The sequence below is a fragment of the Trichoderma camerunense genome (assembly GCF_050948025.1).
Source record: "Trichoderma camerunense strain CBS 138272 chromosome Unknown V8C40scaffold_9, whole genome shotgun sequence".
NCBI lineage: Eukaryota > Fungi > Ascomycota > Sordariomycetes > Hypocreales > Hypocreaceae > Trichoderma > Trichoderma camerunense.
Window position 1 is genome coordinate 1,247,487 of NW_028145361.1, and position 27,053 is coordinate 1,274,539.

At 50.1% G+C, this 27,053-nt stretch overlaps 9 protein-coding genes across 9 annotated transcripts; 4 read left to right on the forward strand and 5 right to left on the reverse strand.

Annotated features, from left to right (window-relative positions):
- Positions 1–65: 65 nt before the first annotated feature.
- On the forward strand, positions 66–1,868 carry V8C40DRAFT_275029 (uncharacterized protein; the record flags this gene model as incomplete). Its single annotated transcript, XM_083220661.1, has 1 exon — positions 66–1,868. The coding sequence occupies one exon, from the start codon at positions 66–68 to the stop codon at positions 1,866–1,868; it is 1,803 nt and encodes a 600-aa protein (XP_083073262.1).
- Positions 1,869–1,943: 75 nt separating this feature from the next.
- Positions 1,944–3,943, reverse strand: V8C40DRAFT_245832 (pyridoxal phosphate-dependent transferase). The gene is made up of 4 exons (XM_083215989.1): positions 3,608–3,943; positions 3,511–3,543; positions 2,464–3,419; positions 1,944–2,405 (listed from the first exon to the last, which is right to left on the reverse strand). Exons 1-4 carry the CDS (start codon positions 3,822–3,824, stop codon positions 2,133–2,135), a joined length of 1,479 nt encoding a protein of 492 aa, XP_083073263.1. The 5' UTR covers positions 3,825–3,943; the 3' UTR covers positions 1,944–2,132.
- A 455-nt stretch (positions 3,944–4,398) lies between these two features.
- On the forward strand, positions 4,399–7,839 carry V8C40DRAFT_275031 (OPT oligopeptide transporter domain-containing protein; the record flags this gene model as incomplete). The annotated part of the gene is made up of 11 exons (XM_083220662.1): positions 4,399–4,443; positions 4,534–4,688; positions 4,770–5,205; positions 5,535–6,221; positions 6,310–6,459; positions 6,531–6,612; positions 6,674–6,780; positions 6,833–7,159; positions 7,286–7,415; positions 7,475–7,680; positions 7,822–7,839. The coding sequence occupies 11 exons, from the start codon at positions 4,399–4,401 to the stop codon at positions 7,837–7,839; spliced, it is 2,343 nt and encodes a 780-aa protein (XP_083073264.1).
- A 666-nt stretch (positions 7,840–8,505) lies between these two features.
- On the reverse strand, positions 8,506–12,411 carry V8C40DRAFT_275032 (P-loop containing nucleoside triphosphate hydrolase protein; the record flags this gene model as incomplete). Its single annotated transcript, XM_083220663.1, has 6 exons — positions 8,506–8,673; positions 8,733–8,839; positions 8,913–8,998; positions 9,072–9,761; positions 9,835–11,930; positions 12,004–12,411. 6 exons carry the CDS (start codon positions 12,409–12,411, stop codon positions 8,506–8,508), a joined length of 3,555 nt encoding a protein of 1,184 aa, XP_083073265.1.
- Positions 12,412–13,977: 1,566 nt separating this feature from the next.
- V8C40DRAFT_266130 (Zn(II)2Cys6 transcription factor domain-containing protein) lies at positions 13,978–16,032 on the forward strand (the record flags this gene model as incomplete). The annotated part of the gene is made up of 2 exons (XM_083219713.1): positions 13,978–14,067; positions 14,125–16,032. 2 exons carry the CDS (start codon positions 13,978–13,980, stop codon positions 16,030–16,032), a joined length of 1,998 nt encoding a protein of 665 aa, XP_083073266.1.
- A 647-nt stretch (positions 16,033–16,679) lies between these two features.
- On the forward strand, positions 16,680–18,527 carry V8C40DRAFT_287692 (Alpha/Beta hydrolase protein; the record flags this gene model as incomplete). Its single annotated transcript, XM_083222760.1, has 6 exons — positions 16,680–16,902; positions 17,048–17,105; positions 17,168–17,293; positions 17,368–17,894; positions 17,944–18,202; positions 18,281–18,527. The coding sequence occupies 6 exons, from the start codon at positions 16,680–16,682 to the stop codon at positions 18,525–18,527; spliced, it is 1,440 nt and encodes a 479-aa protein (XP_083073267.1).
- A 333-nt stretch (positions 18,528–18,860) lies between these two features.
- Positions 18,861–20,346, reverse strand: V8C40DRAFT_287694 (metal-dependent hydrolase family protein; the record flags this gene model as incomplete). The annotated part of the gene is made up of 1 exon (XM_083222761.1): positions 18,861–20,346. Exon 1 carries the CDS (start codon positions 20,196–20,198, stop codon positions 18,861–18,863), a length of 1,338 nt encoding a protein of 445 aa, XP_083073268.1. The 5' UTR covers positions 20,199–20,346.
- Positions 20,347–20,376: 30 nt separating this feature from the next.
- V8C40DRAFT_245837 (ankyrin repeat domain-containing protein) lies at positions 20,377–24,517 on the reverse strand. The gene is made up of 4 exons (XM_083215990.1): positions 23,834–24,517; positions 23,143–23,776; positions 22,477–23,083; positions 20,377–22,410 (listed from the first exon to the last, which is right to left on the reverse strand). Exons 1-4 carry the CDS (start codon positions 24,374–24,376, stop codon positions 20,619–20,621), a joined length of 3,576 nt encoding a protein of 1,191 aa, XP_083073269.1. The 5' UTR covers positions 24,377–24,517; the 3' UTR covers positions 20,377–20,618.
- V8C40DRAFT_245839 (Metallo-dependent phosphatase-like protein) lies at positions 24,518–26,988 on the reverse strand. Its single transcript, XM_083215991.1, has 2 exons — positions 26,698–26,988; positions 24,518–26,574 (listed from the first exon to the last, which is right to left on the reverse strand). Exons 1-2 carry the CDS (start codon positions 26,865–26,867, stop codon positions 24,864–24,866), a joined length of 1,881 nt encoding a protein of 626 aa, XP_083073270.1. The 5' UTR covers positions 26,868–26,988; the 3' UTR covers positions 24,518–24,863.
- Between the last annotated feature and the right edge of the window lie 65 nt (positions 26,989–27,053).

Genomic DNA, 27,053 nt, shown 5'->3' on the forward strand with positions numbered 1-27,053 from the left:
AAGTGTTCTCCTTATGAATGGATTTGGGTTCTCTGCGTATACTATACTCAACAGCAATATCCAAGATGCGGCAAGGTGTTCTCTTGCCCATCTCAAGGGCTTTATTTAGCCGAATTATGATTCTCTCTGTGACGGCCGTGGTAATGGCCCAACAGACAGCAATAGCATCCACCAACATCGACGTAACTTTAACACCGCTGTTCACTGGCTCTCAGGGCAGCGCTTCAGCCCTCAATGTGAATCAGGTCATCTGGGGGCGAGCATTCCGACAAGGCCAGGATATTTTTGAGCTGTTCATTAATACCGTTAGCATCGACATGGGATACGTCTCAGATGCTGGCGTTTTGTTTTCTGATGCCGAGGGTGAACTTCAGGTAACAGAGCGTATCAAGAGGTCTGGCCCAGTCACGGCCCGAGTCTGGAAAACTGGCCGCCCGACTGTTGGAAATGTCAGCGTTATCTACACAGCCCTTCCACGGCTCGTCTCGAGAGATACAAAGAACGGTCCTGCCCTCGATCTCCGGGTTGATCAAGGCGGGCTGATCGGCTCGGGCATGGCCTTCTTGGGAACACCGCCAAACGAACCGGAGGTGACAATCCTCACGACTCTCCGCTGGGATCTGTCCAAAAGTCCCCAGGGAACGTTGGCCGCATGGTCGATGGGGGACGGCGAGGGTCCTTTCGAAATAGCGACCAAGAGCCTTGTTGGTATTGCTTCTGGCGTGCAGGAGGCGTACTTTGCCGTGGGACCCTTGCATCGGATGACCTCTCCCGACGACTACATGCATATAGACGAGGCCGATGTCTTCAACATGTACTGGTTTGGCACTCCGACATTTGACCCTTTACCGCTGGGAACGCGCCTTCAGATGCTGTTCCGAGAAATGTCTGCTTTCTTCCGAGACAGAGGGAACAGCTATCGCATCTTCCTGCGGCACAACCCATTCCGGGGCTCATTAACAGGGACTGCACTCCGACGATCCTTCATGTACGGTTACGACGACTCGGAGCGAGATTGTCCTCCGAGCCTGCAGGATCGCGAGGCTGTGCTGGCACATGAGATGGTCCATAACTGGGTGCTACTCACCCGAGAGAGCGTGGCCGACAATTGGTATCATGAAGGGCTTGCAGAGTACTATCAAGTTCTCCTCCGCTTCCGCTTCGGCCTCCTGTCGGCACGGGAGTACTTGCAACAGGTCAACGAGAAGCTGGTTGCCTATTATACGAACCCTTTGGCTACCTGGTCGCTAGAACGAGTCCAGAAGGTGACCTGGAACATGACGGATGCACAGCGCATGCCGTATATGCGGGGGTTCGCTTTTGCGCTCCAGGTCAATGACCTCCTTCGCACTGCTGGACATTCCATTGACGATCTGGTCGGGCCTCTTGCAGACAGACTGCAAGGCGGAGAGAGTGTTGGAGTAGAAGACTACCTGCAACGTCTGTCACAGTTGCTCGGTGGCGACGAAACTAGAGCAGATACGCTCGTGACTGAGATGAAAGAGGGCAAGCTGCTGGTTCCAGGAGTTCACGGCCTGGAACAGCTCCCCTGGCAAGTTAGACTTGTTCAACGAAAATTGGAAAAATTCGAGCTTGGATTTGATGAGACCTCATTGCTCCAAGGACCACGCATCGTGAAGGGCTTGATCCAGGGCTCCCGAGCACAACTGGCCGGGATACAGGACGGAGACCGTATTCAGCTGCAGTGTGGATCAACGCATTTGACTGTGCGATCACAATTCAGCGCGACATTGAAGATCAAAGTCTTTCGAGAGGGCAGCGCGCCGTTTGTAGTCGAGTTTTGGCCTAGGTCACAGGATAAAGTCGAGGCATATCAGTACGAAGTGGTTGAAAATGAGGATCTATGAAGAATGCTGATACGTAAGGTGAGAATAAGAAACATATAATGTATTTATAACGGTGTATATGTTGTAGCATTGAACTTGAAACATACAAACATATATATAAGAGTTCTCGTTTTATCCGTTCGAAGTAAATTACAAAAACAACATATCCTTCACGCTCTCCCCGGGTATACAGAGTACACGGATTATCATCTCTACATGTTTACCTATAGATATTACATGTATAGAATTAACGCGACCGCTTCCTAAACGCAAACTACCTTTTTCTTACACACCGTGCGTAGTGCAAGAAAGGAGACGAATTATTGAACCTCTAAGGCCCGGTTTAGGCTCTGCGGCTGGCGCCTTGCCCTTCTCATCATCGACTGACTCTATCGCGCTCGTGCTACTGACAGATGTAAGATGCAAATCTAAGATAGGACCTCTCACCTCTAGCTTCGACAGTGCCTCTCTAATCCGCGCTATGGCCAGTGCTACTGTTTTCGTATTCCCAGCAGCATGGACAAACCTGAAACAGCCAGGTATAGGAGACAGTGACATCTATGATGTGACGTGAGCTATAGTTTAAAAAAGCCAGTTGGAAAAAACCCCTACTCACCTGGCCCATGTTAAGGTGGACGCCTGCTTGGAAGGCAAGATAGCAGTACAGTTGGACTTCTTGGCCCTTGACATCCGGAGCGTCAAAGTACTTGAGCCACTCGGTCAGCTCAACAAAGACAAACATGCCGCTATTGGCGGGCTGGAATGGAATGCCATGTTTGTGGAAGGAATCGCTCGCCGCAAGGTAGCTTGTCCGCAAGCGACTCTGGTAGACAGCGAGATATTCATCCACGGCCTCTGCGTCTGACAGGAAATGGGTGAAAAAGGCAGTTGAGTAGGAGCTGACCCAGGTAAACAAGGCCAGACGGCGACATGTTTTCCAGAGCAGCTCGTTGCGCGTCACCAGGAAACCCAGGCGGATACCCCCTGCTGCGAAGTCCTTGCTGGCACCGTACAGGCAGTGGATGTTCTCTTTGAAGACGCCGTCATGGGGACTATCCTCGATGCTTAGCACGGATGAAAACATGTCTAGTCCAGGCTCCAAGGGCTCAAAGCTCGACATGGCATAGATTTCATCGGACAGCAGATGCATCTTGTGCCTGCCGCAGAAACGAGCCATCTCGAGCAACGATGCCTTAGAGTAACTGCGTCCCGTCGGATTACAAGGGTTGCAGACGAGGAGAGCGCGTACGTTCACCCCACAACGTTTGGAGGTGAGATACGCTTGTTCAAGTTTATCAACCACCCTGGCCGCATACTTGGAGTTGTATTGATCCGGGATGCTCTCTGTCGACACGGGAATCATTTGGACTCCAGTGCGAGCACAGAGGTCATGGGGAAACATGAGGTAGGTCGGGGTAAGCATCATGACAGCTTCGCCTGGCTCACAAAAGTTGAACGACATCATATCGATGAGCGCAGTGACGCCGTTAGTCGTTAGAATGTCCCCTGCCTGGACGGCTATGGCCGGTGCAAAGCGGCGGTTGATGAACTGGGCCACAGCCTGCGAGAGTTCTGTTAGCAAACCATCAGCGACTCCTGTTCAGCTCTGTTGGTTGCTTGGACACATGTATGAAACCATCCCTGTGTGCCTGGAACCCCTTACCCTTAGGGCCGTTCACTGGCCCGTACAGAAGAGCTAGTAAGAGTCAGTTAGCATCTGCACGTTCTGTCCGGGCTGCAGGGCTGCAGGGCTGGCAAACCATTTTCGACAGGATAGTCTTGCACAAACCTATCCATATGCTCCCCCATCAAGTCGCCGACGAGCATGTTTGTGGCACCAGACAGGTCTATGAGACCATCAGGGCATGTTTCTGGATCGTAGGAGGGAAGGTGAGAGATCTTGTCTTCCAAGTCGGCGGGTGACTCCAACTCGAGGTTGGCCAGTGCCCTCTTAGACGGCTTGATAGCGTTTTCCATTGCAAAACTTGATTAATACTCTGATAGAGAAACTCTGATAGCTATGCAACCGCACCATGCTGGGGATGAGTGTCTTATCCGCGTATCAACAGTCGCTGGTTAAGTGTGCATAGATAAAGTCCCGCCTGTTCCCCACGTTGTTCGTCGTTCCCGACATCCTTTTTTGTCCTAGTCTTCCGCTAACGAGCGTTTGGGACTTCTAGTTGTCTAGATAGTTAGGTCAACCAATGACATGTAAGACAACCCCATGGGGTAAGGAATGACCCTAAAATGTCTGTGGAAAGCCGTATCAAGTTTGCGATAAGTGAAAGCTCACACGCCGAATCTCTGTGGCAAGAGATAAAGAGATAAACTCATTGCAGATATGCGTTGATATTCCCCTTTTCTATCTTCTCGGCGGGCTTATACTGCATTATATATCCTTGGTATAATCCGGCATGACCCACAGCAAGAGTCTCCAGATCTCCATCGCAGTGTGCTCTTGGAACGGCTACGGCAGTATCAGACTTTGAATCTCCGTCGTTTGGCCTGGGGGTTTTGTTACTTGGTTTGTTTAGGGGCCCAATTAAAGGCCATGGAAGGCAAACGTCCTGCTAGCGAGCAGGTCGGCACAGTCATAGTCAGCTTCCCCTTGCCATCACTTGGTTGCTGCTATTGCAAGTAATCTTATGCACCGTCAGTATTCTAACAGGTGCTTTGGAGCTAGTAGGACACTGTTGAAGAGTCTTTCCGAAACCAATCTGAGGTTGACTATAAGAAGTATGGCATCTCGCAAGATGACATTGATAGAGCTGCCGAGGAAGCGTCTTCGCTCACACTCGACAATGCGCGAGCGATTCTTGCTGACTATCTAATCGAACATGGGTGAGTATAGCTGAATACCAGCTCTAGAAAGATGTTGAACTAGACTTGTGCGATGAAAAAATACTGACTACTATTTGCCAGTGATGACATGCTGATCCTACAGTCGTTCACTGACAGCGTCAAAGAGCTAGTTGCCCGTCTCAGCGTATCCGAAGACAAGATAGAGCAAGCCGTCGAGGTGGAAGCACGGCTGGTCGCTGCTGTCTTCCATGGCAACTCAGTCTACCGCGAGATTCGCGCAATCTTCTCCAACGTCGACGACCCAGACATGCCTTGCGGGACCGTCCGCGCCTGGATCATTGGCTTGGTCTGGGCTGCCGGACTAGCTGGCCTCAACCAGTTCTTTGCGCCGCGGAACCCAACGCTGACCGTCTCAGTTTACATTGCGCAGCTGTTCTCTTTCCCAATGGGACGCTTCTGCGCTGCTTTTCTGCCGTCTACTGTCTTCTTGAGAGGTTCCCGTTTCGAATTCAGCCTCAATCCGGGACCGTTTTCCATTAAAGAGCATATGCTTATTGTAAGGAATCTAAGCCACTGTCTTTTATCTTACTTGCCTTTTTGGCTTATGTACAACTTTGATTTGGCTGGCGTTCAGAATCTTTACCTAGCTGACTCTATATTAGACTATAATGGCGAACGCAAGTAGTGGCAGTGCGTCTTTTCTCTTCCCTCCGTATGTTTAGGTCAAAGACGATGGGCTTACCAAGTATAAACAGGCGTTACTTATATTACACCGTTATTCTTTGATCAGTATTTGCCCATGTTTCTAGGACAAAGCTGGGCAGGCACCTGGGTAGGTATCTCCCCTTTCTTCCCATCTCATGTAAGGCGTGTAGATGTACTCAGCTTACGCCGCGCGATAAGCCCTATCAAATTTGTGCCATGCTAGCTCTTCAGATCACCGGCTTTGGGCTGGCTGGCATAATCCGCCGCTTTCTCATCTATCCTCCCCAGATGATCTGGTTCTTCACTCTCAGCCAGGCAGCGCTCAACAACGCGCTACACAACCAAAGCAACTCACACGTGCACGGCTGGAAAATCTCCCGCTTCAACTTCTTCTTTATCGTTTGTGGGCTCATGTTCCTGTATTACTGGCTGCCGGGCACCATCATGCCCATCTTGACCTTTTTCAACTGGACGACATGGATCGCACCCACCAGCGCAACGCTGTCCATTCTGACGGGAAGCTACTACTTCAATCTGGGGCTCAATCCGCTGCTCACCACGTTTGACTGGAACTGGTTCAGCGGGGTTGTTGACCCTATCATCTACCCCTTCTTCGTCGTCGTCCAGATTGTCGGCTCGGCTCTGGTGTGGGCTGTTTTGGTTGTCATCCCCGTCTTCTTCACAAACACGTGGTACACGGCTTACTTGCCGATCAACTCGTGGTACGCATACGACAACACCGGCAACCAGTACAACTTCTTGCGAGTTGTAGGCCCCGGCAGCACCTTGAACGAGACCGCGTACCGGGAATACTCGCCGCTTTTCTTGCCCGCAACCTTTGTTCTGCGATATGCTGTCTTGTTAGCTGTATGTTGCCCTTGCTCAGTCCTCCCCCTTGTCTAGTGAAGACTACGCGGCTCTGACTGACAATTTCTGTTACCACCCCTCGAAAAAGGTTATCCCGGCTGTCTGTACTTTCACCTGGCTCTGGTACGGAAAGGCTTTTGGGCAAGTCATCAAGCAAGCCATCCGCGGCATAACCGTCCATCACGCCTTTGACGACGTCCATTCCCGGCTTATGTCGCGGTATCACGAGGTCCCTGAGGTAATTATCACCAGATTGACCTGCACCAGAGGTAGACAAGCTGCTAATCTGAAAACGGTCTCCTCTTTTAGACATGGTATCTAGCTGTGGGTGCCATTGGGGCAGCGTTTGGCTTTGCAACAGTATACGGCTGGCCTACTGGAGCGCCTGGCTGTAAGTAACCAACTCCATTTATCTGGCAACTGATTCAATAGCCGACTGCTTACATTACTAGGGACCGTTCCTGTCACCATCGCCTTGTCCATTTTCTTCCTCATCCCTATCGGTGTCGTTTATGCCATTAGTGGCTATCAATCATCTCTGGAGCTTCTCTTTGACATTGTAAGTGTGTCCCTTGTTATCAACCACAATATTGAATCTAAAGTAGGTGTAGATTGCTGGCTATGCCGTGCATAACCGGCCTGCCGCCTACTTGCTGTTCCGCGCATATGGCTTGGGCATTCTCGAACAGGCTCTTTTTTTCGCCAAAGACATGAAACTGGCTCACTATGTCAAGATTCCGCCACGCCAAATGTTCGCTTCGCAGATCATCTCGAGCCTGGTGTCAACTTTTGTGGTCCTAGCTGTCGTCAACTTCCAGTTCAGCGTCAAGGGCATGTGTAACCCCCAAGTCAATGTGCACTGGGTCTGCGGTACGGCCCAGACAGGATTTTCATCATCTCTGACTTGGGGCCTGCTTGGTCCAAGAAGGATGTTCACGGTATGTCCAACTCTCGTTTCTACTTGCAGTCTCTCATGACTGCCCTCTCCATCGCCAGCCTTTCTTTCGTGTCTCCACGTAAGATAGCGAGAGAAAGAGCGAATAACTAATAGTCACTTTACCTAGCACGTCGACGCGCTATACTGGAAGATCATGTTCGGCTTCCTGGCTGGCCTCTTGTGGCCCGTCTTATGGTATCTTGGCAAGCGAGCTTGGCCCAACAGCATTCTGCGCTATGCCCATCCCATCGTCATGTGTAAGTAGCCATGTGTCGTTGTGACTCCTCCTAGATAATGGCGCTAAAAAAGAAAACAGTGCTGGGTGGTGTGGTATGGGCACCGTCGAATCTGTCCATGTTTTGGGGCACGCTATTCTTCTCATACATCTTTGGCGTTTTCATCAAGGACCGCTGGCCCGGTTGGTGGGCAAAGTACGCCTTGGTGCTGTCGAGCGCGTTGACAGCCGGCATTGTCTTGTCAGCATTGGTGCAGTTCTTTGCCATTTCCAACGCCGGAGTTTCGGTAAGCCCACTTCTCTTCCTGTCTCCTTGCCTTGCCTTCATCCCTGTGTCTCTCTGACGGTAGACTGACGCTTCTTTGGCAGTTTCCCGCTTGGTGGGGTACCAAATACCACACCACGACTTGCGATTTTCATGACTGCAGGTACATGAAACTTGCTAAGGGAGAGACTTTTGGTCCAAACAAGTGGGATTAAGGCTTGACGTTTGTGTGGATGGGATTGAGAAATGTTTGCAGCCTGAATGATGGGATGAGATGAAACTTCGTCACAGTGGATGTGGGCTTAGAGTCTTGGTGTTAGTTATGGTAGGTATCTAAGCTAGGATGTTGAAATATTATATAAGTCGGTTGTTATAGAAATCTAAGAATAATCGACAAACTAGTTGCTTATAGGCTTAGTAATAAGATACTAAGGAATGCCTTCAGTTTATGGTTAATAGTTGTGAATCGGTCGGATCAGAGCAACTGGTCTAATTTTATAGGGTAGACAGCGGCATGGTAAACAAACATATCCCAATTTGATTTCTCGCTCAATATCTAGCTATCTAGCGATCTGTTTACATAAATACGTTCAAGTAGGTATATATACTAAGTTCTCGAAATATCTCGATAGCCGACTAGTTATGTATATTGCTATCTAGTATGATAAATTAATTAATTTATACAAGTATGATGCCAAGAGTGTGTAATACCTTGTAACTATGGTTCACAGCGATTGTAATACCTACAAGACTATTAATCGCAATGCTTTCAAACCATTCATCTCAAAAGATGTAATCTCAGCTTAATATTTATTACAATGCGTAATTCCATTCTCTTATTGCCTTGCTATCCGCTTTCCGCTGCTTCCAACAATCCCTTACTACGGAGCTCGCTCTCCAACCCAGCAGCAACAGCCATGCTCCTAAATATGCCGTTGTTCTCAAAGAGTTGCTTAGGAGAACCAATCTCTGCGACTGTACCATTGTCCATGACAATAATGCGGTCGTTGTCAATCTGGCAAAAGAGTTAGCATCTGAAAAGAGTGTCGCTCTAGGCTAGGCATTCTCGCTTACTGCGCTTCGGAGATGATGAGATATGGTGATGACGGTCTTGTTTCGGAGCTGAGTCTTCAAGGCCTCATGAATGAGTCGTTGGTTGGCTTCGTCCATGGTCGAGGTAACTAGGAACGATAAGAGGCGTTAGCTTCTAAATTGAGAACGATTAAAAGCTTTCGTCTGGTGTTAAGTTCTCACCCTCGTCTAATATCACAGTGCTGGATCCCACAAGGAGACATCTGGCAACAGCCAGGAGTTGCAATTGGCCGGCGGAAAGGTTAGACCTGTCAAAATAATCTCCAATTAGTTTCTTCATCATCTTAGCCTTTCCAGTCGAGCATTCTATGTAATTCTTACCCTCCTTGTGACACTGGAGAATCGAGCGCAGCCTGTGGCGTCTTGAACCCTCTGGCAAAGAGACTGTCACGAACGACACGCAATAGATCTGACTCGTCGTGAACGCCGTTGGGATCGAGGTTGGTGCGCACTGTGCCGGCAAATGCGCCGCAGTTCTGAGGAATGATGGCCACGCGTGAACGTAGCACATCCAAGTCAACCTGCGTGATATCGGTGCCGTCGATCTCGATACGGCCACGGACGGGCTGGAGTACGCGCAGCATTGCTAGAGCCAATGATGACTTTCCGGCGCCGGTGCGGCCTATAATGGCAGTTGATTGGCCTGGCGCAAAGTCCAGGTTGATGTTGCGAAGTATAAGGCTGGAATCATTCTCGTCGTCGTGGTAGTTGTAGTTGTAGCCGGCGCTGAAGTCGCGGAACGTCACAGTGCCACGGGAGGGCCAGGAAGCATCCACGTTTTGGGTCCGGATCACGGCTTCTGCTTCGTTTGTGCTCATCCTCTCCGCCTTTGTATCTATCAAAGAAAATATGCGCTGTGCAGAAACCATCTCGCAATCCATCTGAGTGCGGAGAAGAACCGTCTGAGTGAAGGACGTGGCTAACTGAAGCATGTATGACATGACGAAGCCAGTTGCACTCGCATCCACGCCGCCTACAAGTAGAAATGCCGCAGCCAGGCCTTGCAACAACCTAGAAACAGATAATGTGAGTTTTGAAAATCTCTTATTTAGGGTTCATTTAACTTGAAAGGCGGTATGCTTACGAGCAAATAAGAGACAGCCGGAGGACCAGCCACAGTTCTATGGAGACGAAAGCCATATAAGCGGTCAAGTTGCGTCGCAGACTTGTAAAGCTTCTAGTCTCGAAGTAGGTCTGGCGACCAAAGATGCGAATAATGTCGGACCCGGCTAGAGTTTCCTGCAGGTTTGTGATTAGGGGGCTTCGTGAGCCGGTTTCAAGCCGTCTTGTCTCGACCAAGACGCCGAGACAAATGCACTGCAACCACCATCCCAAGGCCCCAAGTGCTACGACTGCACCGGCTGACGACGGTGCAAAAGCTAGGAGAGTACCGAGGGAGGCGACGACGCGTAGTAACGAGTTCAAGTAGCCGAATATGCAAGTGAATAGAGGGCCATCGTGCCGTGCGAGATCATTGGCGAAGCGGTTCATGATCTCGCCCGTCGGGGTACGCTGGAGAAAGGATAACGGGGCTTGCAGGACACCCGCAACCAGCATACCATGGATCTTGTGTGATGTTGGCTTCAGGCAAAGGTACCAGCCCAAGAGCAAGGAGAGGCACGACATGAATGTCTGTACAACGCCTGCGGCGGCGTAAATCTCCAAGGCCCGCATAACCAAGCCGTTGCCGAGCTTATCGGCAAACACTTTGAGCATGTAAGTCGACATGATGTTGGAGGCAAATGCGAGGCCGGTGAAAAATGCCATCAGACTCCAGCGCCAGATATGTGCGATTCTCAGCCATCTTTTATAGTCTGTAAAGGACACTCGAGCTGGGTCGCCCACCGAGGACTCTTGGTTGTTGTTTGCAGACGAATTCTCTAGGTTTTGGTTCTCTTGGACTGACTCGCTCTGACTATTCGCTTCTTCGTCAGGAGATGAAGCATTGATGCCAAGGCTGGCCACCTCGACTGAGTGATCCGGCTTGTCGACCATTGCTACATGTACCCTGTCTGGCAACTTCAACAGCTGTGGACTGCCAGTCTTGATATCCTGCAGCTGACCGTCTGTGATCTGTAGCACTTGATCGGCATAAGAACAAACCGCCGCAGAGTTTGTGACAACCAGCCTGGCCTTGTCCTTGAGCATCCCCTTGGGGCCAATGACATGGTCCACCAAATGGCGGTGCACCTGGCTGTCGACGGCGGCCAGGGGGTCATCGAGCACATAGACATCTGCCCTCGCGTACACAGCTCGTGCCAAGGTGATGCGACTCTTCTGGCCACCCGATAGTCCCATGCCGTGGCTCCCCATCTGCGTGTCGTCTCCATGGGGCATCCGCTCGAGGTCGCGATCCAATGCACAGGCTTTAATTACGGCGTCGTAAAAAGCCGGCTCCAAGTCGCGCCCAAATAAGATGTTTTCCCGCACGCTCCCTGCGATGAGCCAGGGATCCTGTGGTACGTAGGCAATGGTGCCTCTTGTGTCCACGAGTCCACTAAGAGGCTTCAGAGAGCCCAAGGCCAGTTTAACAATAGTAGATTTGCCCGCGGAAACGGGGCCAACCAACGCTGCCAGCTGCTTCTCGCCAACAAGGAAACTAATCTTGAGGAGGGATGGTACCTCTGTGGCCTCTTTCCAGCGAAAACTGACATTGTTAAAGTAAATAGCCACACCGTCCGGTAGAGCTGAGTCTCTCACAGGTTTGCGAGCTGGGCTAGGTGTCTCCTCTGCTCCCTGTTCTGCACAAAAGGCTCTGACACGGGCGTACGATACGGCACAAGCGGCCCAAGTTGAAACGGCAATGGGCAGCAGAGCCAAAGGATAGACAAGAAGGGAGCAGAATACTAGCGAGGGAAAGATGTGCTCGCTGCGGAGGGGGTTTCCAACTGCGACTGCCGCCATGAAGGCTACGACCGAGATCAAGGTGGGTGCCCCTCGCATTAGCATATTAAGTAGTGTAGAGACCCAGACGATGGATTCGGAGACGGCCAGCTCACCGCGGCGGGCAGCATCTAGTCGCTTCTCCATGAGCGGCTCTTGAGCCCACAGCTTTACTAGATTGGCGTTGGAGAGAGCCTCCGAGGTCAAAGACATGCGGACGTCTCGGCGAGCCATGGCTGCAATCTGGTACTTTTCAATGAGATGCTTACAAAAATAATAAAGCGGTGTTACAGCTACCTATTATTCCTTGTTAGAAAGAATGCCTTTTATTGCGAGGTATAAGTAGAAACATGAGAAAGACTAAACTGACCACCGATAGGGCGGCTGCGAGCGTGCTCTGCCACCCGAGAATCAGTCCGAGACTGACCGTAGCAAGGGTTAACTGTAAAGGCGCCGACCAAACGGCATGCACAAAGGTTGCAAAATCTTGAACCCTTACAGTATCAACTTCGACCAGGTTGACAACCGGTGCCGAGGAAGGACTCTGGTTAGACGAAGTCAAGATCTTGTCATAGATACACGACACCAAACCGGCTCGGAGCTCAAGGCCGATAGTCTTGACTCTGTATGAGGCTTGTGTCACGGCAAAGGCGTTGGCCGAGCTTAGAAGGAATATGCCCACCACGCTGAGGGCATCGCGCTCGATGAGAAATCTCCGAAGTACCCAAGGAGAGGCAAATTTGCAGACGATATCAATGAGCTCGTACACGAAGCTCATGGCGAGCTCGGGGAAGCATGCAGTCAAGACTAGACGCCAGTAGCTTGGGAGCAACGCTCGTGCGTGAGACTCTGGGTTCAAGCCTTTTATAACAGCGATGACGCGATTTGGCTCGGCACGCTGTGGAAGACCGGGCAAATTCTGTTCCATAGGAGTTTGCAAATAGTCGTTGACATAAGAGAAGGTGAGCTGTTTGAGCACGCCAGAATGTTGGCCATTGTCGAGGGCGAGGTCGGCGAGTACACAGAGGACATAGCCGCTTGCAGAGATAGCTGTCGAAAAGTCAAGATGCTCGGAGAGCCTGGAGTTAATGGTGACGGCTATACACATGACCAAACCAAAGAGCAATCGAGGGAATCGAGGGCAGGAGAATAGTATGAGCAAACATGACGCCAAACTGGCCGATACGGCCAAAAACGGGACTATCACGCCTGTCAAGACATGGTACCAGGTTGGATCGACCGGTGAACGTGGCCACTTCAGGATGCGATGGATCTGGCTAGTTATGACAAGGCCCTGAGCTACCTGCAGAATGAGAGGGGAAAGAGACGCAATCGTCAGCGCGGGCTTGGAGCATGATTTGAGGGGCGAGGAAGGCAAACCAAGAAAGTCGCAGTAACAATATTCAATGTAGATGAAGGCTTGTCTTTGCTAGTAAGTCGATGTCGATTATAGAGTTGTATGAAGCTAATAGGCAATAGAATGAGCGACGCAGCAGCTTGCACCACCCTTCGTAGCATTGAATAAAGGAGTCAGCTAGGATCAACATACTTAAAGAGTAAAGGCAAAAGATAAAAGGAGAAGCATAATTACCAGAGAATTTGTTGAATCACAATATTGCTCAATGGCACGAGCTGTGGTAGGCCTAAACGCGTGACAACTTGGTATTCCAGAGTAGAGGAGGCGAACTCTACGACGGAATACATTATTTTCAGAGAACAACTACAGCCACAGCGACTAAGCTACGAAGAGGACGAGAGGAGACTGGAGCTTGATGCCTATAAAGAGTCACCACGATCTTATGTATAGTATAGAAAAGTCTGGCTTCACTTCTTGAAGAATGGAATGTAACTGATCTTTCCAAAATATCCAGGAGACTGAGACCAAGCCTGGAGAGATTCAGCTAAGGAAATTAGCACTGCATGTTCTCATGCGCCTGCGCATGGGGTCTTTCGTCGCATCAACAAACATAAGTTAGCACCACTTATCATGCCGCGTGTTTCCGAGGTTGATTACAATCATAGATCTAGTTGATACGGAGTCACTCGATACGGAGTCACTCGAACTGCTCTTATCATTGACCGATTACAAGAGACGACAAAGCCGGAGACTATTGATTCATACGCTTTCCTAATCTGGCAATCGGGAACGACGACGGATGGTCGCAAAATCATGGTGGGGTTGCGGAGGTCTATTGCGGGGAGCAGCTTGATAATGGACATCACATCTGCAATGGCTCGGTAAACGCAGCCTGATAAAGCAGTAAAGGACTTTGAAGATGTTGCAGCCTTTGCAAAGTCATCTCATGCTCCAACGAAGCCTTATTATTACATTCTACATGTAATTATGGCATCTTCAAGTATGGGGAACCGTCCCAAAAGGGCCATTACACGCACGCGGACCGGCTGTTGGACGTGCCGCAACCGGCGTACCAAGGTGAGGAAGAGTTACACGGGGTTCAAGTGAGTGCTGCTGACTGTATGCTTATTCTAGTGCGATGAAGAGAAGCCAGCCTGCCGTAGCTGCACGCGTTTGGGCCTGCATTGCGCGGGCTACGCAATTCGTCTGGTCTTCCTCAACGACGCGCAGGCAGTGGGCCGTAGAACCGAGACTAGAACTGCTCGTCGTCAGCTTGAGGCATCCCAGCTATCCAGCTCGCCTATACGTGAGAGCGAGTCGATAGTAGCGATAGAGACGTCAAGCAGCAACACTGCCGAGCCACAGCCGAGGCTTGCCCTCAACAACATCGAGGCCCCGTCCTTGTTGCCGGTCTTCCCTGGAACTCCCGTTTCACCGGCTCGTGAGGCCGAGACGCCGCCTGGGGAATTCACCACACCAACCCGGCATGGTGCCTCGCTGGATGACCAAGAGATGACAAGGACTGATGCAGCGGCCGAGCTCATGCCCGACAGTCCAGCGTGGTTTACCCAGCCGCTGTTATCCTTCAGCCCAGTCGATCCACGTATCGATGACAACGACCTTGATTTGCCTCCCAGCCCCTGGCTACACAACCACTTCCCGCCCCAGCTGGCACCCGTATTCCGCGACATCTGGGAGGGCGTAGGCTATGGAAATGCCGCGCTCAAGTATGCGCTGCTGGCACTTTCGCCTCTTCAGGACTCGCGAGGAAGAGCAGAGGTAGACAAACGACGGCAGCTGGAGCTGTATAGCTTGGCGCTTCAGGCAACGGCCCAAGATCTGCCCTGTGCCACAAGTGCGGCGCGGGCGGCAGTAATGCTAGCGGTCCTGGCACTATTCCTGCAGATCGAGATCCGTATCGGCTCCTTCATCGGCGGCTATACACATGCCAAGCAAGCCGACCGCCTCGTCGTCGAGCACATAAGTAGCCTGGCCTCGTGGGCGCTGGGTCGCCGACTGCTGTGCGAATGGGCTGCCGTCAAGAGCTGGTACTCTCTGCAGTGCGGCGCCTGGACCGACGCGGCTTGTCTGGTGCCCTGGGAGGTGCGTCAGCCTCTGCTGCACATCATCAGCTCCGGCGGAGATGCGCATCAGAGCCTGCTTCCCCTGCTGTGCGAGGCCCAGAGGGTGTTTATGCGCCTCCTGCTGGCTCGCCTAGTCGGCCCCAGCCCTGCATATCCGTCCTATGCCGATTGGTGCCGGCAGCTTGAGCGCCTCCGCCCGGACACGGCCCCACGCCACGGCCTCTACGGCACCGGCACCGGCACCGGTTCCGGATCGGAAGACAGCTTCCTGGCCCGCCTAGCGGAGGTACAGGACGAGCTGGATTGCTGGCACGACCGCCTGGCGCTGGATGAGCTGCCCGTGTATGGCACGACGGCGCGCAGCAAGAGTCGCCTCGACGTCGAGCCGTTGCGTTTCCGTTCACATGGCGCTGCGGCCAACTATCTACGATATGCCGTGGCACAGCTGCTATGCTCACGCAGCAACCTCGATGCCTGTACAGGTGGTAGCCTCGCTCGAGAGAATAACAGCCCTAACACTGGGATTGATGCAAGTCAGCAGTCGGATCCTGACCCCTGGGCTATTCTAGTCTTCCAAATTATCGCCGGTATGGATCCGCAAGACTTCTTCGACGAGGACACTAGTCGCATCGGCCCTATGTGGGTTGTCAGTCGCCTCCTGTTGCTGTGCAGCCGCGACGCTGACCTGCTCGACGCCGTGGCGGGCCTGTTGCCGCGTCTTAAAGATATCGGCACCCGTCTGGGCTCCATTTACCCATCCTGGTTGCTGAAACGCCTAGTCGCCTGCGTCCAGGCTGAGCGAGCGCGCAACCGCGTCGTGCTCTACATCCACCCCGAGTTTGGGCCAGCTGAAGAGTGGGTGACGTTCTACACAGCTCCTGTTGCTTTCAGGGCTCTGCTTGTTGGCCGTCTCATAGACACAGGAACAGCATTCTACGAAATTGTGAATATCATGTAATCATATTTACCAAATTAAGCCTTCGGTCTATATTCTTCATGGAATTTAATCGACCCTTTTGAGTCATGAGAAGGGAAGGGATGATAGTACGGCAGCTTTTTTAAGAGCATCCAACTAGCCTTAATTTTGACCTACCATAGCAATACTTGTGCAATTGAGTACTATTGATCTTAAATAATGAACCTACACAGTAGAGTGTAGTCATTTTTTTTTAAAAAAAAAATCTACTTGCGATCATCACTCTAAGCTCAGCATTGCTGTATAATATGGCCTAATATTGCCCTGGTGAGACTTCAGTACCATTTTATAACTATGTTTAGCCTCCATTTGCGAAGGCCCCCCCTCTTGCCAGTAGTCCAACCTAACTATAAGTAACTAGTTCAAACATCTGTGAACTCTGCGGAGCCATTGAGCCAATCTTGCGACCAAATCATCACTTTGAATTAGGGGCTGTCGTTCCTAGTTACCCTTTTGGGCTGTCGCCACACGTCGGGATATCGCTCTGCCCTTCTTTTGTAGATGCGCTGCGCTATATGGCAAATCCGCTGCCAGTAACAACTCTTAAATACCCAAATGGAGTCTCAATAGATGAACCTAAGCAAACCAGAACATTTGTGCTGGGAAATCTCGACACTATTACTGGCGCCATGCTCTTCCCGTATTCGGCTTACTTGCTGGCGGTCCTCCCCATTGTCTCCAGTACTGTTTTGCCATACGGACAAAGGCCGTTCACTTTTCGCAAGGACAGTTTAACTGCCTCGCATGATGAAGAATTCCCCATTGTTTGGCAAGATGAGAGGACATGCAATACAGACAACCCACAGTTTACAGGCAGAGTACCCCTATCAGCAGGAAAGAGCTTGTTCTTCTGTGAGTCAGGCAATCTAGATAAAATAAGAGAAGAAAATAGAAGGGGAAAAAATGAAAAGAGAAGAGAAAGAAAAAAGAGAAAACAGGAGGACACATACTCGTCCCTTACAAAACTTGACGCTTTGATGCTGACTATGCCAACTAGGGTTCACAGAGAGTAAAGAGGATGCTACGGAAAGGCCAACCATTTTATGGTTAAATGGGTATATATAATTCTATCTAGAGGAAAAGGTATTTGAGAGAGTCTTAATTAATCTTCGTCCAGTGGTCCTGGTGCAAGTTCCCTACCCGGTCTCTTTGAGGAAATTGGTCCTTGTGAGCTTACATCTGGGCTGAATACGACGGCAAACCCCTACAGCTGGGCCAACTTTGCCAATCTCTTGTTTCTTGAGTAAGCCAGCTTCCACACACACTTCTAATTCTACTTTTCTTTCTGATATTGGCTCACCGTGTCGTCTTGTCTAGTCAACCTGCCGGAGTTGGATTCTCAACTACGGCCGACGATGGTTCTTACCCAGTCACGCTCGCCGAGGCCAGTGACGATTTTGCGGCCTTCTTGTCGCGCTTCGTCAAACAGTTTCCGCAATACTTCCAACACGGCTTCTACATAGCTGGCGAGTCCTTTGGAGGGCGCTATGTGCCACGCTTCACGGCGGACCTCGTGCGCCGCCAGCTGGCCGGATCCGCTGATGCTTTCCCCGTGCAAGTCCGTGGCATTGTGTTGGCCAACGCGCTGGTTGACGGCACGTATTCCTCACTGGGTCATTATGAGCTATTCTGCACTGACAGCCCAACGGCGGACTTGTTGCGTCTCAACGCCACCGCCTGTGATGCCATCGCCGCCGCAATGCCCGAGGCAGAGCGTCTCCAGCGCGTATGCCAGGCGACCTATGACGCAAGCCTGTGCCAAGCAGCCATTGAATTCGGTCAGAGAAACTTGTACAAGTACTTCCAGGAGCAAGTGGATGCACTGAAGCACAGCCCCTATGACCGTAAGACGCCTTGGGTACCTGATGTCTCTCCTAACTAACCAGCCCTCAGTTCGACTAGGTTGCGATGTTCCCCCAATTTGTATCCCCCAAAGTGAGTACTCCACTGGGGACTACTTCAACAAGCCCGAGATTCAATCCCTCCTCGGCATCGTCGAATACCAAAAATATGTCTCCATCAACTTTGACCTCAATGCCAATTGGTCTACCCGACCAGAGATTATGTTGCCCACTACCCGCGAAGTCTCGTATCTCGTTGACGTTGCCAAAGTCCGCTTTCTGGTATTGAACGGAAACTACGATGTCATTATGTAAGGAAACTTTGAGCGTCTTTCTCCATGGGGGACGAACGTCACTGCTGACTTCTGAATTGTCTGTTCGTTTCGTAGAAACTCCCCCGGAATTTTCCGTGAATGGACCGACCTCCCGTGGCATGGGAATATCCGATTTCGCTTGGACCCTAAGAGGGATTGGTACTTCAGGGATAGCAAAGGAGCGCTCCAAAAGGGAGGCCAATTGAAGGGCCAAGGCCAGCAGGTGCAAGTTGCTGGTGTGGATAACGCTGGTCACATGAGTCCGGGAGACCAGAAAGAAGCCGTGGCATATCTGGTGCATGAATGGATCCAGCAGTCTTGATGTGTAGAGCAGAGTTTTGCCCGGTACGATGAGCAGGGTCCTGAGAGACTGACGGACCTGAGTAATAGATATAGGTGGCTTAAGTATTCAATCTATTATCTTCGTATGATGGTGTATTTGGAAATGCTGTGCGAGCCATGGGCATAATACACCGTAAAACTCACAAATGGTGAAAGGAACAAAGACAAAATGATGAGCTAGTAGTCGTTTTAGATTCTTAGTATCCTCGCTAATCACACATTGGCTTACTCACAGTGTAAGATACTGTCAAGCAGCTACCAAGCAGTAATTGTGCTAGTTATTCTACTATATGATCATCACTTTCTTAGGTAACTATTTACGTGTTGTCTCGCCTTTAAAGAGTTTACCACCTTTCCAAACATGTGTAATGTTCTCCTTCACCGTCAAGACCTCAATATCCTCCAGAGGGCTGCTCGCAACTGCTATCAGATCCGCATCGTATCCTTCCTTAATCTGTCCACTCAGCGGTGCCATGCCGCCAAGGGTCTCAGGGCCATTTGCTGTGCATGCCTCAATCGCTTGAAGCGGAGTCATGCCCCTCTTTACCGCCCAGTAGAGCTCTCTGGCATTGTTGCCGTGCGACTGGGGTTTCTTGCAGTCGCTGCTCATAGAGTCGGTTCCGAGGGCGATTTTCACTCCTTTTTGGATAGCCAACTTGTACGATTCCCTTGCCATGTCAACTAATTTCAAGGCCTTCGCTTTGGATGGCGGTGGCAGCTCGTCTGGACGAGCACCGATAGTCTCTATAATGTGGTGAGTCGGTACAAGGATAGCGTTCTGCTTAATCATCTCGTCCGCAACCTCTTCATCCAGATAAAACCCGTGTTCAACTGTCTTTACGCCAGCACGAAGACTGGCCATAATAGCAGCTTTCCCGATAGCGTGGGCCGCCACCACACGACGAGAAAGGCCAGCTTCCTCTACTATAGCCCTCAATTCAGCATCGGAGAATTGTCTGTCCTCCGGGTCGTCGTTCAGACTTAAGACCCCACCACTGGAACAAATTTTAATCACCTGAGCTCCTCGGCGTATCAGTTTCCTCACCTCCTTCTGACACTCGCCCGGCCCGTCCACGATAGAACACGGACCGCCGCAGCTTACATACTGCAGTACCGTATTAAGGGGGATGCTGTGAGAGTCGCCGTGACCACCAGTCACAGACATGGCTGCGATGGAGGAATAAACGTTGGGTCCAACAAGGAAGCCGCTCTCGATGCCTGGCCAAAGATCGCCGCCGTAACCTTGTAGCTCTCTGACGGAAGTAAAGCCGGCCATCAACGTGGCTTCAAGGTCTGCCACTGTGATTGCGCCAGCCAATGCTTTATAGCCGGGAAGATATTTGGCCATGCTGCCGAAAACACTGGTATCCATCTCCATTCCAAAGTAGTGGACATGACAGTCCCAGAGACCAGGCATCAGGACGGGAACATGGAATGGAGTGATGGAACGGTACTCGGCAGGAACCTTGTCAGGGCTGCCAACGAACTTGATCTTGGATTCAGCGATGACTACGGTGCCTGGCCGGAGAGGCTCGCCGCGACCTGGTATAAGAAGGTCTGCTTGTATGACAGTTGCATCTGGCGTTGTGACGGGCATCTCGCCGTTCAGATGGCCTGCAGAAGTTGTGGATCGGCTGGGCAGCTGCGGCATGATTCAAATAATGGAAATGCTGTATGAATTTCTGCGGGAAAAGGTTTCAAATGAGAGCTAACAACTGTCTGCGGTTGTTTTTATAAGTGAACTCAATCAGAAGGTCCAATCAAGCCTTCGTATATGTCAACGCAAAAGCATGCGGATCACGTTTTTATAGATATCTGAAGTAAAGACATCGGAAACTAAGTAGAATTCGCCAACTTGTTATCAAGATCTCATTTCCACTGTACATGTTTGCAAAATGGTGTTATGATAGGAGTGCTAGGCCGACGATCTATCAAGGGCAACGGGGTAAAACACGGACAGATGTCAAATTCTTCTTTCTTAATGTTCGTCGCTAACAACTTCCGGAAACGGACAGGTTCCATCCACCATTACTCTCGTTCCGCATCTAAATAGTAGTAGAAGGCATCGGAATTAATCGTATATAACAACAAATTTCCTGTACTTGTTGCCTGTCTCCATGGGCTCGACATCCCGCAACCCAATACTGTAAAGAGTCTCATTCTCCACCCCGACTTGCTTGGTAAGATATGTGACTGTGTCTGACCTGCCTTGCCTCCATCTCTCAACATGTTCTTCATCGCGAAAGTGTAGCTGGTAGGGGCATCTGCTCTGGCCAAGACATTCAATTGACCGTTTCCATCCAATAACATCAATCATCATCTTCAGGAGATCTTGAAATCCATAAAATGCGGCGGCGGTGAGTGCACTTCCATGATCTCCCCGGTCATTTATGATTGAGGGATCAGCGCCAGCTTCTAGCAAAAGCTGAAGCGACTGTTTGCTCTCAGCCACTTCAACTTCCTTATCATACACGAAAGCACTATCAATTACCGCTTCCAGTGCGCTGCCAAATGTGCCACCTTTCATGGGCTGGTTGGGATCTGCACCATGGCTGAGAAGCAACTGGATCTTTTCTATGTAATCATGGCACCTCACTGCACTCACTGCAGCAACAAGAGCACTACCATAGAGGCCACACTCCACCGTGGCATTCACCTCAGCTCCGGCTTTGAGCAGAATCTCGACCGATTCGACTTTAATGCTCACTGCTGCTGCGATGAGGGCAGTGCCATGGTTTTTGCCGCCCTCCCTGTTCACATCGACCCAGCCTTGGTCTATCAACCACGGCAGCATATCAGCATAAAGACGCCAAGACTTTGCCACGTATTGCACAGCCGTCTGAAAGACGTAACAGACGTTGACATTGACGTTTGCTTCTTCCACCAAAAATGAGACGATATCCCTGTACCCTTTATCCATCGCTAGTTCCATAGCCTGGCTATGTCCTTTAGCAAGAGGGTTGTCCAGACCAATGACTCCCACCAAGTATTTACAAATCGGTAGGCATCCACCTTTAGCTGCAAGGTCAACCGCATTGTAACCAGGGAATCCTGTGCATCCTTCGAGCGCCATTTTCTTGTTGATTTTGCCCCCTTCCCACCAGTCACGCAAAACGTAGTAAAATCCGTAGCGGCATATGACGGGCAAGGACATATTTTCGGGCTCCAATTCCCAGGACGTTGACGATCCAGGAAGTGTTCTTAGCCATGCCCGGTAGTAGATGCTGCTCTCCTCTACCGACCCGAGGAAGCGCTTAAGAGTGGTAACGAGGGTTTGGTCCGGATTTGCGCTCTCCATTGATCCCAGCCATCTATCATATCGCCGAACATGCCGGGGCCATGTATATGAAATATACGTTTCGAAAGAGTCAAAAATATAACGACTTTGGTTAATATGAGAAGACTGCAATTCAGGTCTCATCAGGAAATTGAGCGATGTAATAGAAGCAAACACATCGCATTTTGCCAGAGTCATATTTCTAGACTCGAAATATTCAGCCACTGAAGCATGTGGGAGCGTCCATGTCCGGCCCAATGCATCAATTGTCAGAAGGTCTTGGCAAAGCAATAGGATTTCTTCTTCAGAACGCTTTTCCTTTTGTACCAGTACATCTCTTTCTAGAGAATATCGGATGGCTTCTAAGAGGACATCCGATTTAAGTGGCTCAAAAGCACAGAGCACCCACTTAACGGCACGCTCAGCTAATGCCATGTCGTCTCCGTTATGCTGCGCTCGTATATTCTCCCACAATTGATCATATGCAGCCATTAGATCACGAGGTATCGCTCTGGCCCACGCTTTGACGGCATCATCTGAGATGCATTTCATCAGACTTTTGACTTGTAAATAGACCCATCGGAACCTAGAATCAAATAGATTTTCCTGATTAGAAGTGTAAGAATAGTAGACAGGTAGAGATTCAGCTTACATCCCGCCATTTCGAGATCTAAATGTTTCTTTAATTATTTCCTGAATTTCCGCTTTGCGCCTGTTGAAAAATGGTTGAGAGTATAAGGTTTTGCGAAGGAACTTTTCAATGTCGTCTTTTTGGTTGTTGCTATTGATTGTAATTATACACTTGTCTTCAAAAGCCTTTAAATATTCTCGACCAGGGCGACTCGAAATAAAGACTTTGACCGGTTTTGTGGCCCTTTCCATTAAGTCGACAAGAATCTCTGCTAGATTATATGTTGAAACTTCAGATTCATCCAAGGCATCGAGAATCAAGGTAGTTTTTGGATAGAGGTTTAGAGAACCCAGGATAAGCGCTTTGCAATCTTCAAAGCTTAGGTCTCTCCCCTCCTGCTTTGCTAATTGGCACTTCTGGATGACGCTGGTTTGGATGTGATTGTAGCGGTATGCTTTGTAAGATAATTGGCGAACAAAGCTCCTGAGAACGACCAAGGGATCCAACATTGAGGGACCAGATCGGTTGCAATAAAAAAATGCAAATCCTTCATCATGAGCTGAAGTTTCCAAGGTTTGCTTTATATGGTCGATCACTCGAGAGGTAAGGTACGTCTTACCAGTACCGACTAACCCGTGTTAGACAGAGAAATGCATGGATTGATTAAGTATTCTTGGGGGAGCTTACCAGTTCCCTTGAGACATAAGAGCGTTGAAGAGGACGGTATCGCTAGCCAATCGTGAAGTCCCTCGTGGTTAATCAACCAGTCTCCAGTCCCTTCTATCCTTGATTCTTTTAGGGTAACGTGGCCTTTACCAAACTTTTCCGAGCTAATAAAGTCCATGAGTCTCTCTAATCGGTTCTTTTCAACCTCCTCTAGAAGATTATCGACTCCCTTGTCAATTCGACCAATGGGCGTCGACAGGTTATCTAGATTCGCCAACAGGGCCTTTATTCTTTCATCTGTTTTTAAACCAGTCTTAGCACTGCGGGAAGCCTCGCAGACTAGAGCTTCCAGTGAAACTTTTTGCTCTTTCATCAACAAGTCAGAAACAAGGCCTGAAGCCTGCTCAGGTCGAAGAATGGCGTTTAACGTTTGTTTGACCAATCCGCCTTTAATCAAGACATCAGTCCGAGCCAGTAGCTCTATTGTCGTGACGTATAAATCTCGCAACGCGTCGCGTAGATTTGATACGGCTTCTTCATCTGCCGTTGTTGCGTTGTATAAATGCTCGTATACCTGACCCCTCTGGACAATGCGTGTAAATAATTGAACTGTTCCAGCAAGTGCTGCCATTTGCTCAATTTGTTTAACCGGAATCTAGTTCAATCAGTAAATTAGAATAGTAGTAGATCCCTGGAAAATTGGCTATCTTACTCTCAGCAGTGCTTTTGCTGCAGCCCATGGCACGCCGGCTTGAGGTGGTGCAAAGTTGATAGCCAAATCGCCGGCCGTGGTGAGAAATGTGATTATATCAGAGAAATACTCGCGGAGCACGATTTTCTGGCTCCCGATTTCAATCTTTGCAGGAGAGCCTTTTGCTTCGAACAACGATTTATTTTTCTCTTTTATCAGATCAATGACATCTTCGGACTTTGCCCGCTTCGATGAATCGAGCCCTTGGTTTTGAATCCATCTTTGTGTTTCATCATTGACTTTGCGGAAAGCCTCGCCCCAAAGGTCCAAGGCAACCGGTTGTTGAGCTGGAGATGGCAGACAATTTGGCCGCTGAAAATTTGACTGCTGAAAATTTGACTGCTGAAGACTTGGTTGCTGAAGACTTGGCTTGTCAAGGCGGCTTTGTAACGATGCGTGAGATTGGATTGGACTTGACAGAGGGCTTTTCTCAGGAGTGCGCCCAGAAGACTTGAGGGAACTCTTCCACTCCCTTAATTTCTTTCTGACGCTTATCCTCGTCATGATTTCCTGTTTGCCATCAAGATTGATGAACAAAATCTGGTGTGAGATAGAAATTTATTAGAAGAGCGGATTATTCGCAGAGCCGCCGGGCACTGTCAGCAGACCCCGCAGCATATGTCGCATGCATACACATCAAGTTTTCCAACAACTGATTGGACAGCAAGGCGCTTTATTCTGCCTGGCCAATTATTGGGCCGAGATGAAACGCGTTGGTTGTTCTCTTTTTGCTGCCGTTTTGGGGATTTTTGGATTTCTGCCTAATGTTGTCATTACATATTCCTTGACCATCTTTGAGAGTTGAGTTCCAGATGCCAAACCATGGAGTCACTTATGAAGCGCAGCATCAATGCGCGTTAACCATTCAAAGTTGTATCATTCGTATAGCAATCTATCATGTTAAATCGCATTGTCACGTTCCAAATTATGAGAAACAAAACTCCTTCCAGAAACAGGCCTATGCAAAACTTGACAACTGGGCAAAAACCATTTATTTGCATTCATCCTTCCAGTTGTCGCTAATCCAGTTAGCTAACTTGTCCGTCAACGTTCCCTCCATATACGGCTCTATATCTTTGGCACTATAATCGCCGCCGCTAAACTTGAGGGCGGGTATCATCCATGGTTGTAAGAAGTCGAGAAAGACGAGGTCTACCGTCTCGGGCTTTCCCTCGGTCGGGAAATCAATCTCGGCCTGGATGCAGTTGGGCACTGCGTAGAAATCAATGGGCTTGTGGACGGTGTCATCTCCGTCCTTGCTAATGTCGTCCTTTGTCGTATAGCCGCCAAAGATTTCATCATTGTCCCCCGAGGCATCCACTCCACGCAGCTCGAGGCGAGCCTCTGTTTCATCTTCGACTTGTTCAATAGTCTCAACCTCAGTCTCAACCTCAGTCTCAACTTCAATCTCATCAAGGTATTTCGGGCGGGGATACATCAGCTGCGGAATGGTCAACTGTCGGGTGTCTGGAAGCCCAGCAACAAAGATTCTCGACTGGCTGTTGAGAAGCCCAATAACCTTGGCAGCAATCTCATACGGCACATCGGGCACATAACGGAAGCCACTGGTGAAAGGGCTCACGGTAAACGTATCATCTCGTGTAAACGGACCCTTGAAAATGTCGAAGCGAATGCCACCCGTGTTGGCTATAGCCAGTCGAGGCTTGTGCTTCCGTTCCTTGTTGACAACCACGTCGGGGAGCACTTCCTCTTCAAGCCAAGTGTAGATGCTGTCTTTGCCGGGATACGGAGCTCTAGTCATCCACAAGTCTCGGGGTGCACAGCCGTAGCGATGGCCAAGATTCAGAGTTTTACGGGCATTCTCAATCATCTTGCTCGTTTTCTGACCCTCTTTAGTAGGGAAAGTCGTCTCGTTCAATCCAGTGTGATAGTACATTCCGTACAGGTTGTTGTCGATATACTTGCGTGTGAATGTGGGGCCTTTCTTAATCTCGACTTCTTGACTCTCGTCGTCTTTGGGCTGCTTCTTGACGATGCCATCAATGGACATCCAGCCGATGGTTTCGAGGTAACGGCCGGAGGCGATGGCTAATGACTTGGAGTCATAGCTCACGGCGTCTCTTATGTGTAGGTGGCCGCCGAAGAAGGCAATGGGGGTGTCCCAGTCCTCCTTGCGAATAGCCTTGAAGACAGTTCTGAATTCTTCCATGCGCACACCGACATGGCCAATGACCACAAAGAGGTCGGGCTTCTCTTTGATGGCCTCTTGAAACCAATCCTCCTTGACGGTATCGGCCACGGGCTGAACGATACTGTTATTGGCATTGCCTGTAAAGTCGAAGAGGAAGCCAAAAGACACAATGTTGATGCCTAGGTTCTTTGTCTTGAACTTGCGGTATCGCTGGGCTTGGGGCACGCGCTTGCCAGTCTTGGGATCAATGTAGTCCAGATTGGATGTGATGTAATTCTCCTTGAAGTTGGGAATGGTGGTATTGTGTTCCATGTCGATCGAGTAAGATTTGTACAGCTCATGGTTGCCAGTGGTAATGAGATCGATCTTCTGCTGGGCGTAAATATCGTACTGGTACAGGCCCTTGGGAATGGAGCTGTCGTAGATGCCACTGCCTTCGATACGGTCGCCGGTGTCGATGAGGAGGAGATCAGCGCCTTTGTCGTCGGCTAGCTTGCGCATGTGCTGGGAGAAGGAGATGTAGTCGCCCCAATCGGCGGAGAAGGAGGGCCTAGATAGAACAAGGGATGTGAGCACGAATTCCACGATTGTTGCGACTGCTGCTTCAAACCCCATAGCTGCTCAACTCACGGCGGTCTGAGCGAGGAAACCGGGGCCAAATTGAGCAACTTACTCGAGAAAATGCCCGCTGAGCCAGGCGTGCGTGTCTGTCGTGTGCAGAAAGTTGAGCTGGCCCCAAGTCAGGTCTCGCATGGGTGCCGCCACCGGCTTGACAGCGCCGGGCTGCGCGGCTTCAACCGCGGCGGCAGCGATGAGCCCGCCGAGGAAGAGAGATTCAAGCATGATGCAGGGAAAAGATGAAGTTAGGATTCCATGGATAACGACAGTGATGGCGATGGCGATGGTGATTTGGTGATGAAGATGGCGATGGCGATGGGTTAGGATTGAAGATGGGAGGATTAGATGCTGGAGTCACAAGGGAGCTCAGGTGCCTGGTTTAGGCCATCAAGGTGGTCCAGGTGACATCAG

What these genes read in the sequence shown, in the direction of transcription:
- V8C40DRAFT_245832 (XM_083215989.1), bottom strand. Translation starts at nt 3,824, where the DNA reads ATGGAAAACGCTATCAAGCCGTCTAAGAGGGCACTGGCCAACCTCGAG. An exon ending in AGACTATCCTGTCGAAAATG is followed by an intron (nt 3,544 to 3,607) that starts GTTTGCCAGCCC and finishes GACTCTTACTAG; the next exon opens with CTCTTCTGTACGGGCCAGTG. An exon ending in TCCACCTTAACATGGGCCAG is followed by an intron (nt 2,406 to 2,463) that starts GTGAGTAGGGGT and finishes GTCACATCATAG; the next exon opens with ATGTCACTGTCTCCTATACC.
- V8C40DRAFT_245837 (XM_083215990.1), bottom strand. Translation starts at nt 24,376, where the DNA reads ATGACGAGGATAAGCGTCAGAAAGAAATTAAGGGAGTGGAAGAGTTCC. An exon ending in CTTATGTCTCAAGGGAACTG is followed by an intron (nt 23,084 to 23,142) that starts GTAAGCTCCCCC and finishes AACACGGGTTAG; the next exon opens with TCGGTACTGGTAAGACGTAC. An exon ending in AGATCTCGAAATGGCGGGAT is followed by an intron (nt 22,411 to 22,476) that starts GTAAGCTGAATC and finishes ATTTGATTCTAG; the next exon opens with GTTCCGATGGGTCTATTTAC.
- V8C40DRAFT_245839 (XM_083215991.1), bottom strand. Translation starts at nt 26,867, where the DNA reads ATGCTTGAATCTCTCTTCCTCGGCGGGCTCATCGCTGCCGCCGCGGTT. An exon ending in CTCAGCGGGCATTTTCTCGA is followed by an intron (nt 26,575 to 26,697) that starts GTAAGTTGCTCA and finishes TGTTCTATCTAG; the next exon opens with GCCCTCCTTCTCCGCCGATT.